Here is a 23,155-nt window from a genome sequence, read left to right as displayed (position 1 = left end):
ACTTTGAATTGATACAATCTGGTCCCTCACCCCCAAGCTTCTAGCACAGTGCTGGGCCCACACTCTGTCCATATGAGCTGGCTGATGTCCCTCCTTTAGGAAAAAGGAGAGGACATAATACAGTCCTCAAGAAGGTGTGCTTGAAGCCTGGAGTCAAGAAGGGACCACTGAGCCTGTGCTTTCCAGTCTTAAACGCTCTGGAATTTCTCAGCCCTTTCAGGGCTATGCCCTAGTACATAAGAAAAGGGATCTTCTTGTTGAGTCCCTTTTTGTCTTCATTTCTAACACAAGGCTGGGGCCTTCAGTCAGAAGGGGGAAAAGTGGAGAAGGGGGAGATACTGCCCCTTCCATCCTGCTGAAAATCAGCCAGGGACAGGGCTGGATGGGAACAGAGAACTGCATCTTCTAGGGCCTGTTTCTTGGGACAATCGTTTAAAGGTATGAGACATTCCACCTATACCTGCCAGAATACATGAAATAAATACATGAAGCTACTAACGTTTCCTCTGGAGCTGAACTGTAATGTTAAGCTGGATATTTATAGCAAAGTCTCCCTATTTCTCCATATACCTCTTATGAGGGTCGGGCATCCTAGGTTTCTGTTTCATCTGCATCAACTAGCTATGAAAGACCTTGGGTAAGTCCATTTTTCCTCTCGGAGTCAATTTCCTCATCAGTTACATGGAAATAATAGCAACAACAAGAATAATACCATCCACCTTTCTGCTCAAGGAGTTCTTTTAAAGATCAAAGACGGTGCTTGGTAAGTGAAAAGTCAGTGCAAATGAAAGGTAATATTTTTCTGTGCATTTTAAATTCCTCCTTCTGCAGCAGGAAAGCACCAAACTGGCTTATTGTTATCCTTACTTAGCTCAAAGGTTACCCAAGATCTGCAATTTATTAAGACATATAGGTGGGAGGTGAGATGTGAAGAAATCCATTATCACAGATCAATTACAAGCATCTCCCCAGGGCCAGCCATCCTCCCTCTGGAAAAGGGTAGGCTGAGAGGTACTCATTCTCAATTGTTTTAATAGCTTGGCTGCTCCACCAGCCACCTCCCAGAAAACCAGGTTGGTGAGAGGAGGTGCAGAATGAGTAACTAGCTAGCGCCTTTCTGATTCTGGATTCTGTGAAGGGGGTGGAGGGCTATGCTCCATACACACACCCTAAGGATAATTCTAGCTGATGCTCTGGCAGGGCACTTGGGAACACGCTTCTGCAAATCATCCAGGATGCATTACTGACTAGATTCTGGTGCTCAGAGTTTCAAGCCAGCCAAGACTTCCTTGCTGCATGATCTGTCGAGCTGCTCCACTAGGGACTCCCTGGTGTCCCTGCAGAACACGGAGCCCAGGCCATCTGTGTTCTTACTCTCCAGCTGGAAACTGCCCACCAGTTCCTGGATCCACTGTAGGTCTGCTGAGAGCTCCTGCCTTAAAGCTTCAAACTGTGCCTGCAGATGGTCCAATTTCCTGGCCATGCTTCCGAGGCTGGACCCTGTGGCCTGGATGTCTTCTCGTAGGAGCTTCTTCAAGGACTCCACTTTGCGGAACTCGTACTTGAGCTGGGAGAGGTTGTGCCGGGCACTCTCACTCTCCTCCCGGTACCAAGCTTCCTTCTCATTGTATATGGAGACCAGAGCCTCCACGTCGTCCTGGATGGTGTCATGGGTCCCTGCCAGGGCACGGCATCCCTGGTCCACCTGAGCCACGTCCTCTACTACACGGGCAAAACGCTCAAAGTTGACATAGGTGTTATTGGGAGGCATGCTTGAGTGGCATTTGAGGGTGTATTCTCTTAGGCGCTTGGTCTTCAGCTGGGCAGGCTCTGTCTTCTGCTGTTCCGGGGCTCTGACTTCTCCTTTGGACTGGTGGGTGTTTAGACAGAACAGCCAGAATTAAGTTGATGCCAAATCCAAAGCGCAGTTCAAGGTGCAGGAAGAAGGCACACAAGCAGCCTCTTAGGCATTCACTGCATGCATCAGGCCATGGGGAGGACCATGGTGGGATGAGCATCCCCACAGATGATAAAAAAGACTAAAGAGTACGGGGGTGCGGCCTCCATGCTCACTTCAGGGCAGGGTGGTCCATGGCCATTAGATAAGGTCTCCACACACATAGCATTTAGAGGTGCTCACATAGACAAGCAGGCTATAGCCAGGACTCTGCAGGCATCCACTCCACGGCAGGAGCAGACAAGGCCATGGCTGACAGAGGGAGGCTAAGAGACCTCTCTCCTTCAGGACCAGGTGGCATCCTGGGCCTCAGCAATACTCAGCATGCTAAGCCCGAGAAGCTGCCTAGCTCTGTGCTCTGGGCCCACTCAAAACCTAGAGGGCCCTTTAACAAGCAGATGAACCTGACCTTCTCCCGAGCACTCCAGCCCTCCCTGCTCTCCATCCTCCATAGCCCTACCTGTGCTGATCTGCATGCTCAGATCAAGCTGGCTAGGCCTCTCATTTAACAATCCAGGTATTTCCTCCAGGTGAATGGGAAATCTGGTGATGCTCTAGGAGCGCACATCTCATCAGTCAGCAGAAGTAGGGCCAGAATCCTGGTCTCCTGATTTCCACCCCACCAAACTGCCTTTTTTTTTTTTAATTTAAGTAATCTCTATGCCCAAACTGGGGCTTGAACTCCCAACCCCAAGATCAAGATTTGCATGCTCTACAAAGTGAGGCAGTCAGACACCCCTGGCCATAGTGCCTTTAACTAGCACTTTACTGTACTGTGAGCAAGACCCTCCACAAACCAGCAGCTGGGAGCCCAATTACAAAGTAGGCCAGGCTGGAGTCCCTCTGTACCCCCCACCTCCCCAGAGGGAGCAGCATCGCCCAGAGGGTGGCCGTCTCTCCTCCCTACCAGGCTTCCATCTCTGAGCCCCATTCCCTGAGGTCTCAAGGTGCCTAAAGAAGCTGGCTGACTGGTTGGAGTGTCATCCTTTATTCAGAGCCCCAAAAGTCAGAAAGAAGGAGCCTTGGTTACAAAGTTGACATTTTTAATTGTCACCGATTTCTATCTACAACTTGGGAGCCCTGATTACTGCTTTGAGAATGACAGCAACATGCCCTCTGACAAAGAACACTTTTTATGATGGCTCCAAAGGAAAAGGGTTTCAACTGAGGTTTGTGAGGGCTCCATTTCATAAATCACCTGAGCCCATGAAATATAAATGTAAACCTATAAACCTATTTGAACAAACCCAGATCAGTTGGCACCCCCCAACTGGATTTCATCTGTGCCCCAGGGTGGATGTTTCTAGCAAAGGCCTTTCCATGGGCTGCCTGCATCTGGCCACCCCTCCTGGCCCTGGTAGCAGACCAGGGACCTGCCCGCTCACTGGAACGCAACACCATGCCCTTACCGTGATCCAGGGGTGTCTGAGAGCCTCTTCAATTGTGAGCCGTTTCCTGCAATGAGGATCAGAAAACAATGACAATCCATTAATACAGAAGCTGAGAGTGACAGTCTCCATTCTTACTCTTGTCAGACCTGCATTTTGGCATTCTTTGACCACTTCTATCAAACCAGAATAATGGGGGGGGGGATGCAGAGATGGCTGGGGAATGGGCTGAATTCCCTGCATTCCAGAGAAAATGGTCCAGGCAGACCCCTCAGTAGAATGATATTATGACATAAACCCTCATCTCTGGTCCCAAACTTGAAGGGCTTAACACCACACTCTAGGAAGTCATAAGTGTTCTTGTGAGCTTTAGCTCTCCACAGCTAAACCTTTGGTCTATGTTTTTCTATTTGCCTCCCAGATCCCTTCTCTGTCCTTCCCTGCTCAGATACTATGATCTGACCTAGCACCGCCCTTAGATGGGGAAACCAGGCCCCTGCACTCTCTCTGAAGTCTGTGGGACCAAGAGGACATGACCTTCTAGAATCTGTGGATCTTACTCCTGCCCCATTTAGTCCATGCTCTGGCACCAGGCACCGTACAATTTCCTGCCTATCTCCTACTTTGACTCTTCAGCCACAGGCTCACCCTGGGCCCTAAGGAAGGGTAGGATCAACATGTCTCCTATTCTCCCACCTACTTACTGACCCCTCTGAGTCTGCCTCCCCCCCAACTCCCACTTGAAACGGCTTGGAAACTCTGCCACTTTCCTTTTCAAAGACTGTAAAAGATAATGTGTCCTAGAGAAACCTAGGCTGACTTCCAAACACACACACACACACACACACACACAGAGTTATTTGTATTTGGGCAGGAAAGAAAGCAGAAAGACTTGAGCAAACAAGATGAATGCCAAGTCTCAGCTAATCCACACTTCTCAGCACTTGCCCAGATTAGACCACAATGGTGCGGATGGCAGCCTGTGGCAAAGAAGGAATGGACTAGCACATCTTTGGGGGAGGGGACAGGAGATGGTCAGTACTTCAGAAGCCCGTGCCTTTCTCTGTCACCTTACCGGGTCTCTTTCACCAGAAGCTTCCGGATGAAGTCCTTGGCTAGCTCGCTGGTCTGGCTGAAGAATTCTTCATCAAAGTCGTAACTCACTGCTGTGATATTTGCTAGCGTTTCCTGCTTTGTGTCTCCCAGGAAAGGGGATGCTCCACTTAGGCTGAGCACACAGAGAGGGAACATGTGACTATAGGGAAGTAGGTGGAGGTGATACAGTCAGAGAACCCTGACTCATACTACTGCATGGGGATGGGAGGCTCCCAGCAACACCGCCTGCCCACTCTGGGCAGCCAGTCAGCAGCCTTTTCAACAAACTCAGTCCGATTCAAGACACTTACGGAGCTTCTACTAAGTTCTTGACTGAAACTGTGTCTTCAAGGAACTCGAAAGAGGAGGGGAGGAAACAGAGACATGGCTCTTCATAATCCCAAAGAGAATAAAGCAGAATACAATGGAAGACCAGACAAAGGACTAGGGGGGCACAGGACAGAGGGGACATCCAAGTGCAGGCTTCATGGGAGAACTGACGTTTGTGTCAGTTGCGTCCTGAAGAATGAAGAGGTTGTCAGTAGAGGAGGAGATGGAAGGTGTTCTAGGCTAAGGGAGCAACTTGAGCAGAGTCTGAGAGATGTGGAAATGTATGGGCCAGTAGGGACTAGAAGGGTGTGTAAGGTTCCCCTGCAGGGTTTGTCAAGAGGTATCATTCAGGGGCGCCTTGACTCTTGATTCTGACTCTTGATTTCAGCTCAGGTCATGATCTCATGATTCATGAGATTGAGCATTTGACTCTTGATTTCAGCTCAGGTCATGATTTCATGATTCATGAGATTGAGCCCCGCTTGGGATTCTCTCTCTCTTTCTCTCTCTCAAAATAAATATTTTAAAAAAGAAGCTGTCATTCAAATAGTGACTCCCAAATCTACTGTTTCCTGACTCATATCCCAGCTTATGGGATACCTCTCCCTAGATGTGCCATTGTCACTGTGCCCTAACCTCCCTCCATGAGCTCCTTGCCTTGATTAATTATGTTACCTCACAAATGCACGCAAGTTAGAACACAGGGGTCACCTCTGACTCTTCCATCCATTCCCTCACCACATCTAACTGGCCCAAAAGTCTTATTGGTTTTATTTACTAAATATCTCCTAAAGGTTCTCCCCATCTCTACTGCCACTGTCTTAGCATAGCGGTAGCAAGGTGCACTGGGAAAATGCTGATATTTCATTCCTCAAATTGAATTCCAGCTCTGCCACTCATTAGCTGTGTGAACCTAAGTAAGTTACTCAATCTCTCTGACCTGCAGTTTCCTCCTCCATAAAATGAAGAAAACTCTTCAGCTCACATGATGGTTGTGAAAAATAAATATATTTACAATGTTACATGCAATCTTGCCCCATACTGAGAGCTCTGGAATTGGTGGCCATTACTACTATCTTTGTTAGAACACAAAGAACCTCCTGTGACTTCCCATTTTCTATAGGATCACGTTTGAACTCCTGAGCAAGACACTGGAAGTTGGTCCCTACCACACGCTCAGTACATTTCACCACACTTTAACAGGCTCACTGTTCCTTTCCTCAGCAGACAGCCCTTCTCTCCCTTTCCACCCAGAGAATTAATCTCATTCTGTACAGGCCAGTTTATATTAATCTCAATCTCTTTCTCATTAAATCTCCCACAGTCCCAGCAAACGAGTGTCTCTCCCAGCTGTGCCTCACACAGGCATGTTCATACATCAGCATAATCTTGGTCCTATTGAGTGCGACTGAGCTGTGTGGTATCTCCCTCCAACCCAGGGAGCTCCAGGCACGCAGGGCAGACCTCCTCCATGTCAGTATCTTGAATGCCTGGCACAGTGCCCACCATGGAGCAGGCACTCAATAAACTGTGTAGAACTCAAACAAGCTAAAAGAAGACTATATGCTTTGTACACACTGGAATTCCTTAATATTTCAAAATGGAAATCCGAGTTCCGAAAAAAAATCAAGGTTTTAAGAGCCAACACAGAATCTGGAACCATCGAGCAATGCATCAAGTTCTCTTTCTCTGCATCCAGTTCTTCTGGGGCTTAAAAAAAAAAATACTGATGGCCAGACTCCATCCCTGGCAATTATGATGTAATAGATCTGCAGTGGGCCTGGGCAGTGTTAGGTATTAAAAGGTCTAAGGTACAGCCAGGATTGAGACCCTCTGCCATAGCTCAGAGGGGTCCACCACATTGTAAAGAGCTCCCAGTCTAAGTGATGCTGGAAGTCAGAGAACTGGTTTACAGGAATGCAGAGAGATGGTCCCCCTCAGCTGGTGAGTACTGGAGCCCCCGTGTCCCCTCTGGGACAAAAAGAGCATGTTCCAGCTGTGCTGTTGGGGGGGAAATGGTTGAGAAGCACTGATGGAATGAACACCAAGCTGCGCTAGGAAGTTTGCACACATGTCTGCTTATTTAACTCGCACAGCACACCGTGGCAGGAAGTTTGTGATTCTTATTTTCCTGATGAGGAAAACAGGCCCAGAGGTTAAGTATCTGCCCAAGGTCACAAAGATAGAAAGTGACAGATCCACTGCACATGGAGCTACACAGGAAATGTCTGCTTAAGCAACTTAATACTTCAGGGGTGGGAAAGAGACTCTGGGGAGAAAGACGAGAGCACGTGAGAGCCGGGGAAGGAAGGGGAGACTGGGAGAGAAAGAAGGAGCGGGATGGGGAAGGCACGGCAGCCTGAGGGCTGTCCCAAGGCTTCTGGGTGAAAGCTGACTTTCTCACAGGAAATGCAGCCTGGGTGAGGCTGAGCGTTGGATGCCTGGCCAGGGTAGGGATGCAGACAAGGCCCAAGGTCAACCCTAGGGCCAAAAGTATGTAATGGAGCTAAAAGCATGGAGCCTCAGGTGTGCTGTGTGGATTGAACACATCTGGCTCATGGTAAATGATTCATGAGTAAAACCAGTAAATTCAGGCTGCCTGTCCCTACCCCTCTCTCATTCCTCCCAGTTCCCCAGATCCAAGCTAGGTTGGGACCCCAGCATCAGGGATACTCACAGGATGTAGGTGATGACGCCTATACTCCTGCAAAACAAAGAACAGGCAAGTCAGAGCCACCTGGCTCTGATCCCAGCCCAGCAAGGGACTCCCCCCCATGCTTCTCAAGGGGAAGAGTCACGTGCCCCTATACAGTGGCCTAAGGATGTCACCTCAAGTCCATAGCCCTCTCCACTCATCCCAGTCTTCAGCAGCAACCTGGGATGCATCTGGAGTCATCAAGCTCTGGACACTGAGTCCGAGGACCCAAGTTCAAGGTCAGACTTCTGCACTTGCAGGCTGTGATTGGGGCAAGTCCCTTATGATCTCTGAGCCTCATTCTCCTCATAAAATGAGGTTAATGATAACTACCTCACAAAACTTCTGGGAGGATTTTAGAAAACCAAGCAATCAAGGTACTCACTCAGCCAACTATAAAGCCCTGTTCAAGTGAAATGCGTCCTGTCTGTGCAGAAAATCAATCACTACGGTATCCTCAGGCCCAACACAGTTCTTAGAGCCTACAAGGCTCTCAGTGATCACTTGGTTGATTAACTAAATAAGCTATTGTTACTATTTCTTTATCATAGCTGTGGCAGGCCTCCAGGGTGAGCCTCTCCCCTTGTCTCTGCCTCGGCTGTGTTCTAACAGGCCTCAGGTCCAGGCCTGGCTGCCTCCAGCTTCTCTGGGCCACAGGTCCAGCACACTGGGAGCAGCCAGAGGCTCTGAACGTGTGGAGAAAGGGGTTTTCATGGTCAAGCAGGATGATGTCAGCCAGAGCCAGAGTCAAGGCCTTCTGCCCTTGAAAGGACCCCAAGGTCACCTGGGTCGTCTATACAACTTACCACATGTCAGCCTCCAGGCCCAGGGGCTCGTAGTTCACAATTTCTGGAGCTGAAAGAAGCCATATTGAAGAATCAGCAGGAGTATGAAAACGAGAAGAGATGGTGATAGGGAATTTTAGGGAGTTTGGTGACAAATGTCTCCCTCCTGAATCCTCACTAAGGAAAAATCAGAACAACAGATGGAGATAATCTGGGTCTAAGAATTTTGAGAAATGAAGTTGCCTGTTATCCTGGTAGAAATATTTTACAAAGAGGCCTTAATAGTGAGGAAGAAGGAAAGGACAGAGGGATGCCTGGAAGAGGAAAAGGAGGGTGGGGTAAGGAAGATGCCAGAAGGGGAAATGGGGCCTGACAACAAGGCTTGCTTTAGAAGTCTCTGGTGGAAAACAGTCAGGTCAGCGCTGGAAGGTCATAACGAAGAAAAGAAGGCAGAGAGGGAATCCACGTTCCTGAATCTGGTCTGAAAGAGGGACACCTCCTCCCTGAGAAGAATGACAACAATCTGGGGCCAATGAGATGATGAACCTGAGGTGTCCAAGGGGCATCCAGGCAAAGATGCCCCGGGTATGGGAGAGTGACTTGGAGGCATCAATCTGGAGTCATCATACAGGTGGAAACAGGAGCATGTGGATGATGTGGTGACCAAGAGTGGGTGCAGAGTCTAGGAAAGAACATTCTACCCAGGACAGAAGAGGACCAAATGCCACCCAAAGATCAAGCAGGCAAGCACTTAGAAAGTGTGTAGTGTCCAGAGGTGCCCTGACTGTGGGAAGTAGAGATAAGGGTGTAGATAATGCTACAAAAAAAGCTTGGTCATGAAACTGAGGAGAAAAAGAGGGGAATAGCTAGAGAAGGGAGAAGGACTGAGCCTGTTTAATCATAATGGAAAAAGGGAGAGGGTGGGAAAGGCTACATTGGTGCATCTAGAACAATGTTAAAACTACTGCATCTGTAGCATGTGACCACCATCCCCCCCCCCTCCGCCCTCTCTAATTAAAGACACAAGGAACCACTTTTCTGGTTTTGCTTATTTTTTAGCTTCATTAAAACGATGTCATCCCGGAGATAATGTAGTCACTTGATCCCCCCACCCTCTAACATTATGCTTCTAGTGTTCACTGAATGTTCATACACGGTCTTTCATTTTCACTGCTATGTAATAGTCCACTGTGTTAATATGTATCATCTTTCAGTCATTGTCCTCTCATTTGGATTGATCATTTGGATGGTTTCCACTTCTATTCTTATCAGAACATTGCTATGAACTTTTTTGCACAAGTCTCCTCACAAACATGAAAGACATTCTCTAGCACAGTGATTCAAAGTGTGGTCTGAAGACAAAGAGTCACTGGTCCAGACACAATAGGTCCAGAAATGGGGAGTAAGCTTTTAGAAACTCGTACAGCAATATGTCATTGCCATGACATTCAAATTGTGATGATTTTTCTAGGGATTTATTTTTCTTGTGTCTTTAATGAAGAAGCAGTCCAGGACAGATTGAAGAAAAAAAAAATTTTAAGTCTTTAACCATAGAGAGTTTGAGAAGCACAACTCACTTTCCAGGCTTATCTGCTTGATATACATATACACTCACTTCTGTTCTCGATGTGCATTTGCTTGTCTATTTTCTTCTGTGCTTTTCTTCTTCTTTCTTGGTGTTTTTTATTGTATTACTTCTCTTACTGTTTTCCTTCCCTACTTACATTTTTGTAATGGCCACCCTTGAGACTTTAGGATGGCTATCTAACAAATTCTAACATAAGCAATCTTTTGACTCTCCTCTAATAATACAAGAGCCTTAGAACACTCATTTCAAGAACTCCTTCCTATCTAACATTATTTTCCTCAATTTTTAGTTCTGTTTTTTAACCCTGCAATTAAAACATCCATGACCGTCCATCACTGTCATCATCATCATCATCATCACCACCATCATCATCATTTTAAACAGAAAATGGTTATATTTGCCGAATGTTTACTTATTTCTTTGCTCTATTATTTCACACAGTGAGGTCTTCCTTCAGAGAACATTTAGTTCACAAGCACATCTTTAGAAGCTCTAGTAATAAAGGTTTGTTGGTGGTTTAATTGTTTTATGGTTTGTATTGTTCTTTTTCGAATTTTTGGATTTTGCTATGTTTTGCCTGAATCAATTATCCTCATTCTTGAAATATAACTTATGCTGGGTGTAGAGTTAAGAGTGTTTTGGGAGGGAGGGAAGATGGCGGCGTAGGAGGACGCTGGGCTCACCGCGCGTCCTGCTGATCACTTAGATTCCACCTACACCTGCCTAAATAACCCAGAAAACTGCCAGAGGATTAGCAGAACGGAGTCGCCGGAGCCAAGCACAGACGAGAGGCCCACGGAAGAGGGTAGGAAAGGCGGCGAGGCGGTGCATGCTCCACGGACTGGCGGGAGGGAGCCGGGGCGGAGGGGCGGCTCGCCGGCTAAGCAGAGCCCCGGAATCGGTCTTGCAAAAGCGGAGGGGCCTGACGGACTGTGTTCCGACAGCAAGCGCGACTTAGCATCTGGGAGGTCATAAGTTAACAGCTCTGCTCGGAAAGCGGGAAGGCTGGAGGACAAAGGGAGGGAGAGCTGCTGAGCCCCCGGACGACAGAGCTCAGTTTGGTGGGGAACAAAGGCGCTCGCCAGCGCCATCTCCCCCGCCCATCCCCCAGCCAAAATCCCAAAGGGAACCAGTTCCTGCCAGGGAACTTGCTCACTCCTCGCAAACACCCAACTCTGTGCTTCTGCGGAGGAGCCAAACCTCCGGCAGCGGATCTGACTCCCTCCCGCTGCCACAGGGCCCCTCCCGAAGTGGATCACCTAAGGAGAAGCAAGCTAAGCCTGCCCCTCCTGCCCCTGTGCACCTTGCCTACCCACCCCAGCTAATACGCCAGATCCCCAGCATCACAAGCCTGGCAGTGTGCAAGTAGCCCAGACAGGCCACGCCACCCCACAGGGAATCCCGCCCCTAGGAGAGGGGAAGAGAAGGCACACACCATTTGACTGTGGCCCCAGCGGTGGGCTGGGGGCAGACATCAGGTCGGACTGCGGCCACGCCCACCAACTCCAGTTATACACCACAGCACAGGGGAAGTGCCCTGCAGGTCCTCACCACGCCAGGGACTATCCAAAATGACCAAGCGGAAGAATTCCCCTCAGAAGAACCTCCAGGAAATAACAACAGCTAATGAGCTGATCAAAAAGGATTTAAATAATATAACAGAAAGTGAATTTAAAATAATAGTCATAAAATTAATCGCCGGGCTTGAAAACAGTATACAGGACAGCAGAGAATCCCTTGCTACAGAGATCAAGGGACTAAGGAACAGTCACGAGGAGCTGAAAAACGCTTTAAATGAAATGCAAAACAAAATCGAAACCACCACAGCTCGGATGGAAGAGGCAGAGGAGAGAATAGGTGAACTAGAAGATAAAGTTATGGAAAAAGAGGAAGCTGAGAGAAAGAGAGATAAAAAAATCCAGGAGTATGAGGGGAAAATTAGAGAACTAAGTGATACACTAAAAAGAAATAATATACGCATAATTGGTATCCCAGAGGAGGAAGAGAGAGGGAAAGGTGCTGAAGGGGTACTTGAAGAAATAATAGCTGAGAACTTCCCTGAAGTGGGGAAGGAAAAAGGCATTGAAATCCAAGAGGCACAGAGAACTCCCTCCAGACGGAACTTGAATCGATCTTCTGCACGACATATCATAGTGAAACTGGCAAAATACAAGGATAAAGAGAAAATTCTGAAAGCAGCAAGGGGTAAACGTGCCCTCACATATAAAGGGAGACCTATTAAGACTCGTGACTGATCTCTCTTTTGAAACTTGGCAGGCCAGAAAGAATTGGCACGAGATTTTCAGTGTGCTAGACAGAAAAAATATGCAGCCGAGAATCCTTTATCCAGCAAGTCTGTCATTTAGAATAGAAGGAGAGATAAAGGTCTTCCCAAACAAACAAAAACTGAAGGAATTTGTCACCACTAAACCAGCCCTACAAGAGATCCTAAGGGGGACCCTGTGAGACAAAATACCAGAGACATCACTACAAGCATAAAACATACAGACATCACAATGACTCTAAACCCGTATCTTTCTATAATAACACTGAATGTAAATGGATTAAATGCGCCAACCAAAAGACATAGGGTATCAGAATGGATAAAAAAACAAGACCCATCTATTTGCTGTCTACAAGAGACTCATTTTAGACCTGAAGACACCTTTAGATTGAGAGTGAGGGGATGGAGAACTATTTATCATGCTACTGGAAGCCAAAAGAAAGCTGGAGTAGCCATACTTATATCAGACAAACTAGACTTTAAATTAAAGGCTGTAACAAGAGATGAAGAAGGACATTATATAATAGTTACAGGGTCTATCCATCAGGAAGAGCTAACAATTATAAATGTCTACGCGCCGAATACCGGAGCCCCCAAATATATAAAACAACTACTCATAAACATAAGCAACCTTATTGATAAGAATGTGGTAATTGCAGGGGACTTTAACACCCCACTTACAGAAATGGATAGATCATCTAGACACACGCTCAATAAAGAAACAAGGGCCCTGAATGAGACATTGGATCAGATGGACTTGACAGATATATTTAGAACTCTGCATCCCAAAGCAACAGAATATACTTTCTTCTCGAGTGCACATGGAACATTCTCCAAGATAGATCATATACTGGGTCACAAAACAGCCCTTCATAAGTTTACCAGAATTGAAATTATACCATGCATACTTTCAGACCACAATGCTATGAAGCTTGAAATCAACCACAGAAAAAAGTCTGGAAAACCTCCAAGAGCATGGAGGTTAAAGAACACCCTACTAACGAATGAGTGGGTCAACCAGGCAATTAGAGAAGAAATTAAAAAATATATGGAAACAAATGAAAATGAAAATACAACAATCCAAACGCTTTGGGACGCGGCGAAGGCAGTCCTGAGAGGAAAATACATTGCAATCCAGGCCTATCTCAAGAAACAAGAAAAATCCCAAATACAAAATCTAACGGCACAACTAAAGGAAATAGAAGCAGAACAGCAAAGGCAGCCTAAATCCAGCAGAAGAAGAGAAATAATAAAGATCAGAGCAGAAATAAACAATATAGAGTCTAAAAAAACTGTAGAGCAGATCAACGAAACCAAGAGTTGGTTTTTTGAAAAAATAAACAAAATTGACAAACCTCTAGCCAGGCTTCTCAAAAAGAAAAGGGAGATGACCCAAATAGATAAAATCATGAATGAAAATGGAATTATTACAACCAATCCCTCAGAGATACAAACAATTATCAGGGAATACTATGAAAAATTATATGCCAACAAATTGGACAACCTGGAAGAAATGGACAAATTCCTGAACACCCACACTCTTCCAAAACTCAATCAGGAGGAAATAGAAAGCTTGAACAGACCCATAACCAGCGAAGAAATTGAATCGGTTATCAAAAATCTCCCAACAAATAAGAGTCCAGGACCAGATGGCTTCCCAGGGGAGTTCTACCAGACGTTTAAAGCAGAGATAATACCTATCCTTCTCAAGCTATTCCAAGAAATAGAAAGGGAAGGAAAACTTCCAGACTCATTCTATGAAGCCAGTATTACTTTGATTCCTAAACCAGACAGAGACCCAGTAAAAAAAGAGAACTACCGGCCAATATCCCTGATGAATATGGATGCAAAAATTCTCAATAAGATACTAGCAAATCGAATTCAACGGCATATAAAAAGAATTATTCACCATGATCAAGTGGGATTCATCCCTGGGATGCAGGGCTGGTTCAACATTCGCAAATCAATCAACGTGATACATCACATTAACAAAAAAAAAGAGAAGAACCATATGATCCTGTCAATCGATGCAGAAAAGGCCTTCGACAAAATCCAGCACCCTTTCTTAATAAAAACCCTTGAGAAAGTCGGGATAGAAGGAACATACTTAAAGATCATAAAAGCCATTTATGAGAAGCCCACAGCTAACATCATCCTCAATGGGGAAAAACTGAGAGCTTTTTCCCTGAGATCAGGAACACGACAGGGATGCCCACTCTCACCGCTGTTGTTTAACATAGTGCTGGAAGTTCTAGCATCAGCAATCAGACAACAAAAGGAAATCAAAGGCATCAAAATTGGCAAAGATGAAGTCAAGCTTTCGCTTTTTGCAGATGACATGATATTATACATGGAAGATCCGATAGACTCCACCAAAAGTCTGCTAGAATTGATACATGAATTCAGCAAAGTCGCAGGATACAAAATCAATGTACAGAAATCAGTTGCATTCTTATACACTAACAATGAAGCAACAGAAAGACAACTAAAGAAACTGATCCCATTCACAATTGCACCAAGAAGCATAAAATACCTAGGAATAAATCTAACCAAAGATGTAAAGGATCTGTATGCTGAAAACTATAGAAAGCTTATGAAGGAAATGGAAGAAGATTTAAAGAAATGGAAAGACATTCCCTGCTCATGGATTGGAAAAATAAATATTGTCAAAATGTCAATACTACCCAAAGCGATCTACACATTCAATGCAATCCCAATCAAAATTGCACCAGCATTCTTCTCGAAACTAGAACAAGCAATCCTAAAATTCATATGGAACCACAAAAGGCCCCGAATAGCCAAAGGAATTTTGAAGAAGAAGACCAAAGCAGGAGGCATCACAATCCCAGACTTTAGCCTCTACTACAAAGCTGTCATCATCAAGACAGCATGGTATTGGCACAAAAACAGACACATAGACCAATGGAATAGAATAGAAACCCCAGAACTAGACCCACAAACGTATGGCCAACTCATCTTTGACAAAGCAGGAAAGAACATCCAATGGAAAAAAGACAGTCTCTTTAACAAATGGTGCTGGGAGAACTGGACAGCAACATGCAGAAGGTTGAAACTAGACCACTTTCCCACACCATTCACAAAAATAAACTCAAAATGGATAAAGGACCTGAATGTGAGACAGGAAACCATCAAAACCTTAGAGGAGAAAGCAGGAAAAGACCTCTCTGACCTCAGCCGTAGCAATCTCTTACTCGACACATCCCCAAAGGCAAGGGAATTAAAAGCAAAAGTGAATTACTGGGACCTTATGAAGATAAAAAGCTTCTGCACAGCAAAGGAAACAACCAACAAAACTAAAAGGCAACCAACGGAATGGGAAAAGATATTTGCAAATGACATATCGGACAAAGGGCTAGTATCCAGAATCTATAAAGAGCTCACCAAACTCCACACCCGAAAAACAAATAACCCAGTGAAGAAATGGGCAGAAAACATGAATAGACACTTCTCTAAAGAAGACATCCGGATGGCCAACAGGCACATGAAAAGATGTTCAGCATCGCTCCTTATCAGGGAAATACAAATCAAAACCACACTCAGGTATCACCTCACGCCAGTCAGAGTGGCCAAAATGAACAAATCAGGAGACTATAGATGCTGGCGAGGATGTGGAGAAACGGGAACCCTCTTGCACTGTTGGTGGGAATGCAAATTGGTGCAGCCGCTCTGGAAAGCAGTGTGGAGGTTCCTCAGAAAATTAAAAATAGACCTACCCTATGACCCAGCAATAGCACTGCTAGGAATTTATCCAAGGGATACAGGAGTACTGATGCATAGGGGCACTTGTACCCCAATGTTCATAGCAGCACTCTCAACAATAGCCAAATTATGGAAAGAGCCTAAATGTCCATCAACTGATGAATGGATAAAGAAATTGTGGTTTATATACACAATGGAATACTACGTGGCAATGAGAAAAAATGAAATATGGCCTTTTGTAGCAACGTGGATGGAACTGGAGAGTGTGATGCTAAGTGAAATAAGCCGTACAGAGAAAGACAGATACCATATGGTTTCACTCTTATGTGGATCCTGAGAAACTTGGCAGGAACCCATGGGGGAGGGGGAGGAAAAAAGAAAAAAAGAGGTTAGAGTGGGAGAGAGCCAAAGCTTAAGAGACTGTTAAAAACTGAGAACAAACGGAGGGTTGATGGGGGGTGGGGGGGGAGGGGGGGTGATGGGTATTGAGGAGGGCACCTTTTGGGATGAGCACTGGGTGTTGTATGGAAACCAATTTGACAATAAATTTCATATAATAATAAAAAAAAATAAATAAATAAATTAAAAAAAAAAAAAGAAAAAAAAATATTTTTTCCATAAATACAGTCATGAATTTAGAGAAAGTTATGTGATACAATAAAGTTCCTTGTTTTAGAAAAAAAAAAAAAAAAAAAAAAAGAGTGTTTTGGGTTTTTTGTTTTTTTTTTTTTTAGGATTGTAATTGGCTTTATTAAGCAATTCATGAACTGGACAGCATCCCATCTAGCAGGTAGAGAGATGCTCCCTAATCATTGTTTTTTAATTTTTCCTTAGTTCTTGAAAGATAATATTCTATTGGACATTGGGTTACTGTTGTTTTAACAAGTACACTGTCAAATTTTTATTTACTTACTTATTTATTTATTTATTTATTTATTTATTTATTTATTATCTGTCTTTTCTTCCTGGCCACTTTCATGATCTGTCTTTGGTACCCTGTAGTTTAACTATAATGTTAACTACAGTGTAACTATAATGGATTTTTTTTCTGTTTGATATACATTGTCCTTTCTGTATCTGGAGATGCATGTTTTCACAACAGTTCTGAAAATTCTCAGCCATTTTCTTCAAATGTTGATCCTCTGTTGTCTCTATTCCCTCCTCTGGGATTCCAAACAGACCTGTGTTAGGTTTTCTGTTTTCACCCTCTCACACTTGTCCTCTATCTCATATTCCTGTATCTTGATCTTTCTGTGGTATTTTGGCTAATTTTATCCAGCTCTGCCTTTCAATTCTTTAATTCTCTCTTCAGCTGTGTGTAATCTGCTGTTTAACTCATTCACTAAATTTTAAATTTCTAGGAGTACAGAATTTCTTAAAGTTCTTCCTGGTTCTTTTTAGCATTTGCCTGGTCATTTTTGACAGTCTCTTGTTGCTTGCTCATTCTTATGATTCTTTTGTTTCTATATACATTCCCTTGATTTTACAGTCAACATGTGATCATTTCAATATCTTATGTCCTTGGATGTCTAAGTCTTGCTAGTCTCTGATTGAAATGCTGATACATACACTTGCCTTTGGGAGAGGTCCTCCTCTTGAATTTTCTTGCTGCTCACAGCTCCAGCTCTAAGTTCATATTTCACTGGCTTTGAAGGTGGGGCAGGTGATGCAGGAGGAGTTACTACCCTTAAAGATTTCCTTATTTCCCATGAGTCCAGAATTTCATTATAAAGAATATTTTTCTCAAGAATCAAGTTTTATTGCAGGAAGGCTTTTGGAAGACCGGGTCCACCATGCTCCTAGAAGCTGATGGTAACTTCTCAATACTGTGTCTCAGGTTGAAGTTTCAGAGGAATGGTGGGAGTAGGACAAGTAATTATAACCTGTTTCTCAGGAGTCCTGGGTAAAGAAAGGTATCATAATTTGGGCAGAGGCCTAGAGAAGTCACCCTGTATATCTGTAAGGTGCAAACAAAACCAGTTCTAGGCTAGAGCTGGGTCATACTGGCTCACAAGGGTCAACTGTATGTATCTCTTCCCAACTCTGAATCCAGTGACAAGTTGGTAGCTTAAAATTGGCCAGTGCTATAAATTAGGGTTGGGTTTTGTTTTGTTTTGGAGACCCAGTTGTTAGACATTTAACACTGTATCACTGGAAAGAACCTTCCATAGTCTGGCCCTAGCCATCAATGTCTCACTCACATGGTCATTCTGATAGGAACTCTCTGTTTCATCCAGAGTAGACAGGGAATTGTCCTGGATAAATGTACTAATTCTGGCCCTCCCCACTGCTATGAATGACTGAGACTGGGATGTATACTCCTCTTCTACCCTGCCTCTTTCCCTACCCCTCCTCACACTTCTCCAACCCACAACACCAGCCCTTTGTCTCTCATTGACTCAAGGGCATGACTGATCCCATTGACTTTGCCAGAGTGAATATCTTGTTTGAGAAGTCTTCAGAGATGTCTCTATCATTCACTTTATAATTAATCACATCCTGTCTTGTGACACCTCTTCCACTATTGCCCTGAATGTCTAGTTGAACCATTTACTGTTAGCATCTGGTCTGAACTTAAGTGAATAAATATATGCATTTCACCACATATGTGAATGGTGGGCAACTGCCGTCTTGAACAAAGTTCAAGAATAGATGTGCCCTTGGTTCAAGTTGCTTCTGCCACCAGCTCATTGTGTGACCTTGCATGAATCATTCTGAGTGTGGCTCCCTGCCGCCACTGTGTCCTCAGTACCTCACCTAATATCTGTCATAGATATTAGATGAAGAATAGCCATTGGGTGACCTTCACTAAAATCCCCCAGACTTCCAATCCTACATTTGTTGAATTAGCCCAGATGACCTAAAAAGATCCTTCTACCACTCACACTCGGTCGTTTGATGTTTCCACAACTAAATTGTAAGCCTCCTCAGGACAAGGTCTTTCTAGAGAGACAACCCCGTGTAACCAAGAGAGCACAGGCTTTGATGTTGCATGTATCTGTATTTGAATCTTAGCTCTACCACCTACTGGTTGTTTTGCCTTGAACAAAGCATCCGATAGAGAAAATAATTAAATCTGCTTCATGAGGTTGTTTGAAGATTAGCTGAGGTGATGTCTGCAGAGCACTGGCATAGTGCCTAGCACACAGCAAAGTTCCCCTACCCTGGGGTCTGTGGAGCCTTAATAGCACCATTCCATAGTGGCTGTGGGGCTGGCATGTGTGACCTGAAAATCCATCAGGATGGATGATCTGAAACATTATGTTTTCCTTATTTTATTGATGTCAGAAGTTTTCCCCAGATTTCGGAGAGACCATGACCTCCCTCCATTTCCAAGACCACTTCAACTCCCAAAGCAGAGAGACAGTGGTCCTCAATTCTCATTCCTCTCCCTTCTGTAAGGCTGTCTCTCTAGGACCGTCAGCCTGCAGCCCCAGTCCCACGAGGGGGCTTCTGGGGCCTGAGCCAAGGCTGATAGAAACGGAGGGATGGGGGAGCTGCCAAGGCTCTTGTGAAGCAGGGCCCCCTGTGCAAGAATAAAGGCCAGGCACACAGGAGAGGTGAGTGGGTGGATCTGGCATTTAGCAGATGATTTCCCTTCTCCTTTTCAGGAAGTCAAAAGCTACTTCAGAGAAACTTGAGTTTATGGGAATGCCAGAGGGTGAGGAAATTTTAAATCTTCACAACAAATTCATCTAAGAGCAGGAGGTGGGGCCAGCTCCGGGAGGGTTTGACTCTGCAAAGGCCTCTCGCCCCACCGGGACTCCTCCTGCCCCACTGGGTGCTCAAAGCCAGCACCTGGACCCTTACCCAGAAGACTTGCAGGACATTTTCTTCCCCACCCATTAGGTTTCCAAGGGGGAGTCTCCAAGGCACCATCTCTCAGCCCAGACTCTCAAACAGACACAGGGTTTGTTCCCAGAATTTCTCTACCTTTTGATCCCAGATGCCTACTTAGCTGGGAGAGAAATAGGCCTAAAACTTACCAACAAATTCTGGCGTCCCAAAAATATTCTTAAATTCAACTCCATCTTCTATTTCATGAGCCAGGCCAAAGTCAATCAGCTTGATGTGTGGAATGGGAATATTCTTGTCTAACAACATAATGTTTTCTGGCTGGAGAAGAACAACAAAAAAAAAAGTAAAGAAGGAAAGGATGAAAAGATGGTAATTAAAGCCCTGTTTTGTGTTTTTGCTTTAGGGTTGGGGTGGGGTTTGGTGTTCTTTTTTAGGAGACTAAAATTCTTTCTTGTTTTTGTGTCCTGTCTTCTCCTGTGAACTCAAAGACAGACATGGCACTGAGGGCAAGGGCTGGGTTTTATGAAATCTGCTGCTCACAGCAGAACCAGAGACCTTAGCTTTTAGTCCCCTTTTTGTCTCTGAATGGCAGATCCTTCAATGCAGTGCCTCTGTTTCCTGATCTGTTAAATGGGGCCAGTGAGAAATTCAAAGCATTTCCTGTAAACAAAACCACTGCCTCTGTGTGAGGACCATAGGGGTGGGAGCCTAGCAGCTTAGCCTGGCTTTACACACGGCTTATTAACCTTTGTCTTCCTGACCACCTCTTTCCCCTGGCTGGCCAGCTTCCTGTTGACAAACTCCCCTCCTCTGGCCTAACCATGTAGCTCACACTTCTCTATGGGTTTAACTAATTTTGGCCCTCGGCAGGACACTGGAAAAAAATGCACCTGACTTCCCGGGAAAATACCAGCTGCCCAGGCTATTTCCAGTGTAGCAAACAGCTGCCAGATGTGACACAACCATGTGGGTATGTGTTGGTGGGGGGATGGCCCTGCCCTAGCCTCATACACCACAGGCTCTCAGGGAGGCCAGACACAAGCCTACCCTTCTGAGCCTACCCGTCTCACTCCCACCCGACTACTTAGAGCCTGAACATGGGTGAGCAGGTCTCTCCACTTCATCCTCTCCCCTCCCACTCCCCACCGTGACTGTCCTAGACTTCATTCAAAGTGGAATGTCCTGGGGGTGCCTGGGTGGCTCAGTCAGTTAAGCCTCAGACTTCAGCTCAGGTCATGATTTCATGGTTTGTGAGTTCAAGCCCTGTGTCAGGCTCTGTGCAGACAGCTCAGAACCTGGAGCCTGCCTCAGATTCTGCGTCTCCCTCTCTCTCTCTGCTCCTCCCCTGCTCGCACTCTATGTCCCTCTCTCTCAAAAATAAATAAACATTAAAAAAATTTTTTCAAAGTGGAATGTCCTGAAAACATACATCCACACAAAAGCATCAAATTCATAACAGTCCCACAATGGAAACAAGACAAACGTCCCATCAACTGATGAACCCAGTATATCCATATAGTGGAATACTATTCAGTCGTAAAAAGGAATGAAGGCAGAGAAAGAATACAAAGGAATGAAATACTGATACCTCAGCATAGATGAACTTTGAAAACATAATGTTAAGTGACAGAATCAGTCACCAAAGACCATGTATTTTATATGAAATATCCTGAATAGGTAAATCCATAGAAAGAGAAAGTAGTTTAGCAGTTGCTCAGGACTGGGGAAATGGGGAGTGACTGCTAATGGGTATGGAAACTTCATTTTGGAGTGATGACGATTTTCTAAAATTGATAGTGGTATTAGCTGCACAACTTTGTAAATTGTACACTTTATTTTATTTATTTGTTTGTTTGTTTATTTATTTATTTATTTACTCACTTATTTATTTATTTATTATTTTAGAGAGAAGCAGGTAAGGGCAGAGGGAGAGAGACACAGAGACATTATCTTAGGCATGCTCCATGCTCAACAGGGAGCCTGATGTGGGACTCAATCCCACAGCCCTGGGATCACGACCTTAGCCAAAATCAAGAGTCAGGCGGTACCTGGGTGGCCCAGGTAGTTGAGTGTCTGACTCTTGGTTTTGGCTCAGGTCGTGATCTCGAGGTTCATAAGTTCAAGCCTCACATTGGGCTCCACAATGACAGTGCAGACCCTGCTTGGGATTCTCTCTTCTTCTCTCTCTGCCCGTCCCCTGCTCGTGCTCTCTCTCTCTCCCAAATTAAATAAATAAACTTAAAAAAAGGAAATTAAGAGTAAGATGCTCAACTAACTGAGCCACCCAGGTGCCCCTAAATTGTACACTTTAAATGGGCAAATGGTATAGTATGTGACTTATATCTCAATAAAGCAGTTTTACATGAATGAATAAACACATAAATAGATAAATACATGTTTAAGAAAATCGAGCATCCCTATTTCTTGTTTTTTAATTTTTTAATGTTTATTTATTTTTGAGAGAGAGAAAGAGAGCGAGCATGAGTCGGGGAGGGGCAAGAGAGAGGGAGACAGAATCCACAGCAGGCTCCAGACTTTGAGCTGTCAGCACAGATCTCAACGTGGGGCTTGAACTCACGAACCGTTAGATCATGACCTGAGCTGAAGTCGGATGCTTAACCGACTGACCACCAAGGCGCCCCAAACATCCCTATTTCTCAAAGAAGAATTTCCCACCTTGTACCTTTGCTCACATTATCTGCTCTACCCAGAAAGCCTTCTGCTTGATCTATGCCCATTAAAATCCTAGCTGGGCTTCAAAGTCTGACTCGACTCAGCTAGTCCTTGAAAGCTTTCCTCAATGAGTACCCCACCCACACACACCAGAAATGAATCCCCCTCCTGTCCCTTTGGTGCTTATTTGAACTTTTTTGTTATGACATTTGTCACACTCTCTCCTTGTCCACCAGTCCTTGCTGTCTTTGTTCTAGCTCCTCTACCGGTCTCTCAGCTGGAGGGAGGATTTAGGTCTTTGCATGTTCACCCCTGCAGTGCAGAGCACAGCGCCTGGCAGGCTGACGGTTGCCCTGTTAGCTGAATCGATTCTGAATCTGGCCTGAAGACACTCCAGCTGCCCCATCCCAAATGTCCTGGCTCCCTGAAGTCTCTGTGACCTCATGTCAGAGTGGCTGGAAACTTTCACTCAAATGAGCTGGCTGTGGCCTCCCCCGACTTTGAAAATAAATAAAGAATACATTTCCTTTTGCATTTTTTAAGCTTGTTTATCCTTTTTCCCCTCTGGAGACTTCTCTCAACTTGATTGTGAAAATGTGTCAAAGTCCTTTCCCAAGGCAAAGCAGGATCTTAGGTCCTGCAGAAAGGAGACTGAGGGGGAAGGTCAGGAGATGGGACCCAGAGAGATGGCCCCACTCCGATACCCCCAATCCAGCCCTCAAATGGCTGCTCATGGACCTCGAGTGTTCTGGAACCCCATGCCGTAAGCTGTGCCCTCCCCACTGCCCACCGTCTTACCTTATTAGGAACTTCCCCTCTCCTCCAGGGAATGGCCCTGAGGC

At 45.1% G+C, this 23,155-nt stretch overlaps 1 protein-coding gene and 1 long non-coding RNA gene across 9 annotated transcripts in view; one reads left to right on the top strand and one right to left on the bottom strand.

Moving 5' to 3' along the window:
* The window catches only part of DAPK2 (death associated protein kinase 2), a 126,937-nt gene that overhangs the window by 13,465 nt on the left and 90,317 nt on the right, over positions 1–23,155 (bottom strand). For 6 of the 8 annotated variants that reach the window (XM_045447940.1, XM_045447939.1, XM_045447938.1 and 3 more), the window contains 6 exons: positions 19,829–19,958; positions 8,272–8,320; positions 7,448–7,474; positions 4,421–4,573; positions 3,367–3,412; positions 1,249–1,870 (listed from right to left, as the gene is read on the bottom strand). In XM_045447940.1, coding sequence (XP_045303896.1) covers positions 1,262–1,870; positions 3,367–3,412; positions 4,421–4,573; positions 7,448–7,474; positions 8,272–8,320; positions 19,829–19,958 — 1,014 coding nt within the window. In that variant the 3' untranslated portion in view covers positions 1,249–1,261. The remainder of the gene's footprint in view (positions 1–1,248; positions 1,871–3,366; positions 3,413–4,420; positions 4,574–7,447; positions 7,475–8,271; positions 8,321–19,828; positions 19,959–23,155) is intronic. The other 2 variants (XM_045447943.1, XM_045447942.1) reach the window with 1 other exon arrangement.
* Positions 5,668–22,847, top strand: LOC123581883. Its single transcript, XR_006704066.1, has 2 exons — positions 5,668–6,714; positions 22,571–22,847. It is a non-coding gene; the product is annotated as an uncharacterized LOC123581883 (long non-coding RNA).

This window comes from Leopardus geoffroyi, chromosome B3 (genome assembly GCF_018350155.1).
Source record: "Leopardus geoffroyi isolate Oge1 chromosome B3, O.geoffroyi_Oge1_pat1.0, whole genome shotgun sequence".
Taxonomy (NCBI): Eukaryota; Metazoa; Chordata; class Mammalia; order Carnivora; family Felidae; genus Leopardus; species Leopardus geoffroyi.
Note: the sequence above shows the minus strand (reverse complement) of the source record. Positions and strands in the feature narration are given on the sequence as shown.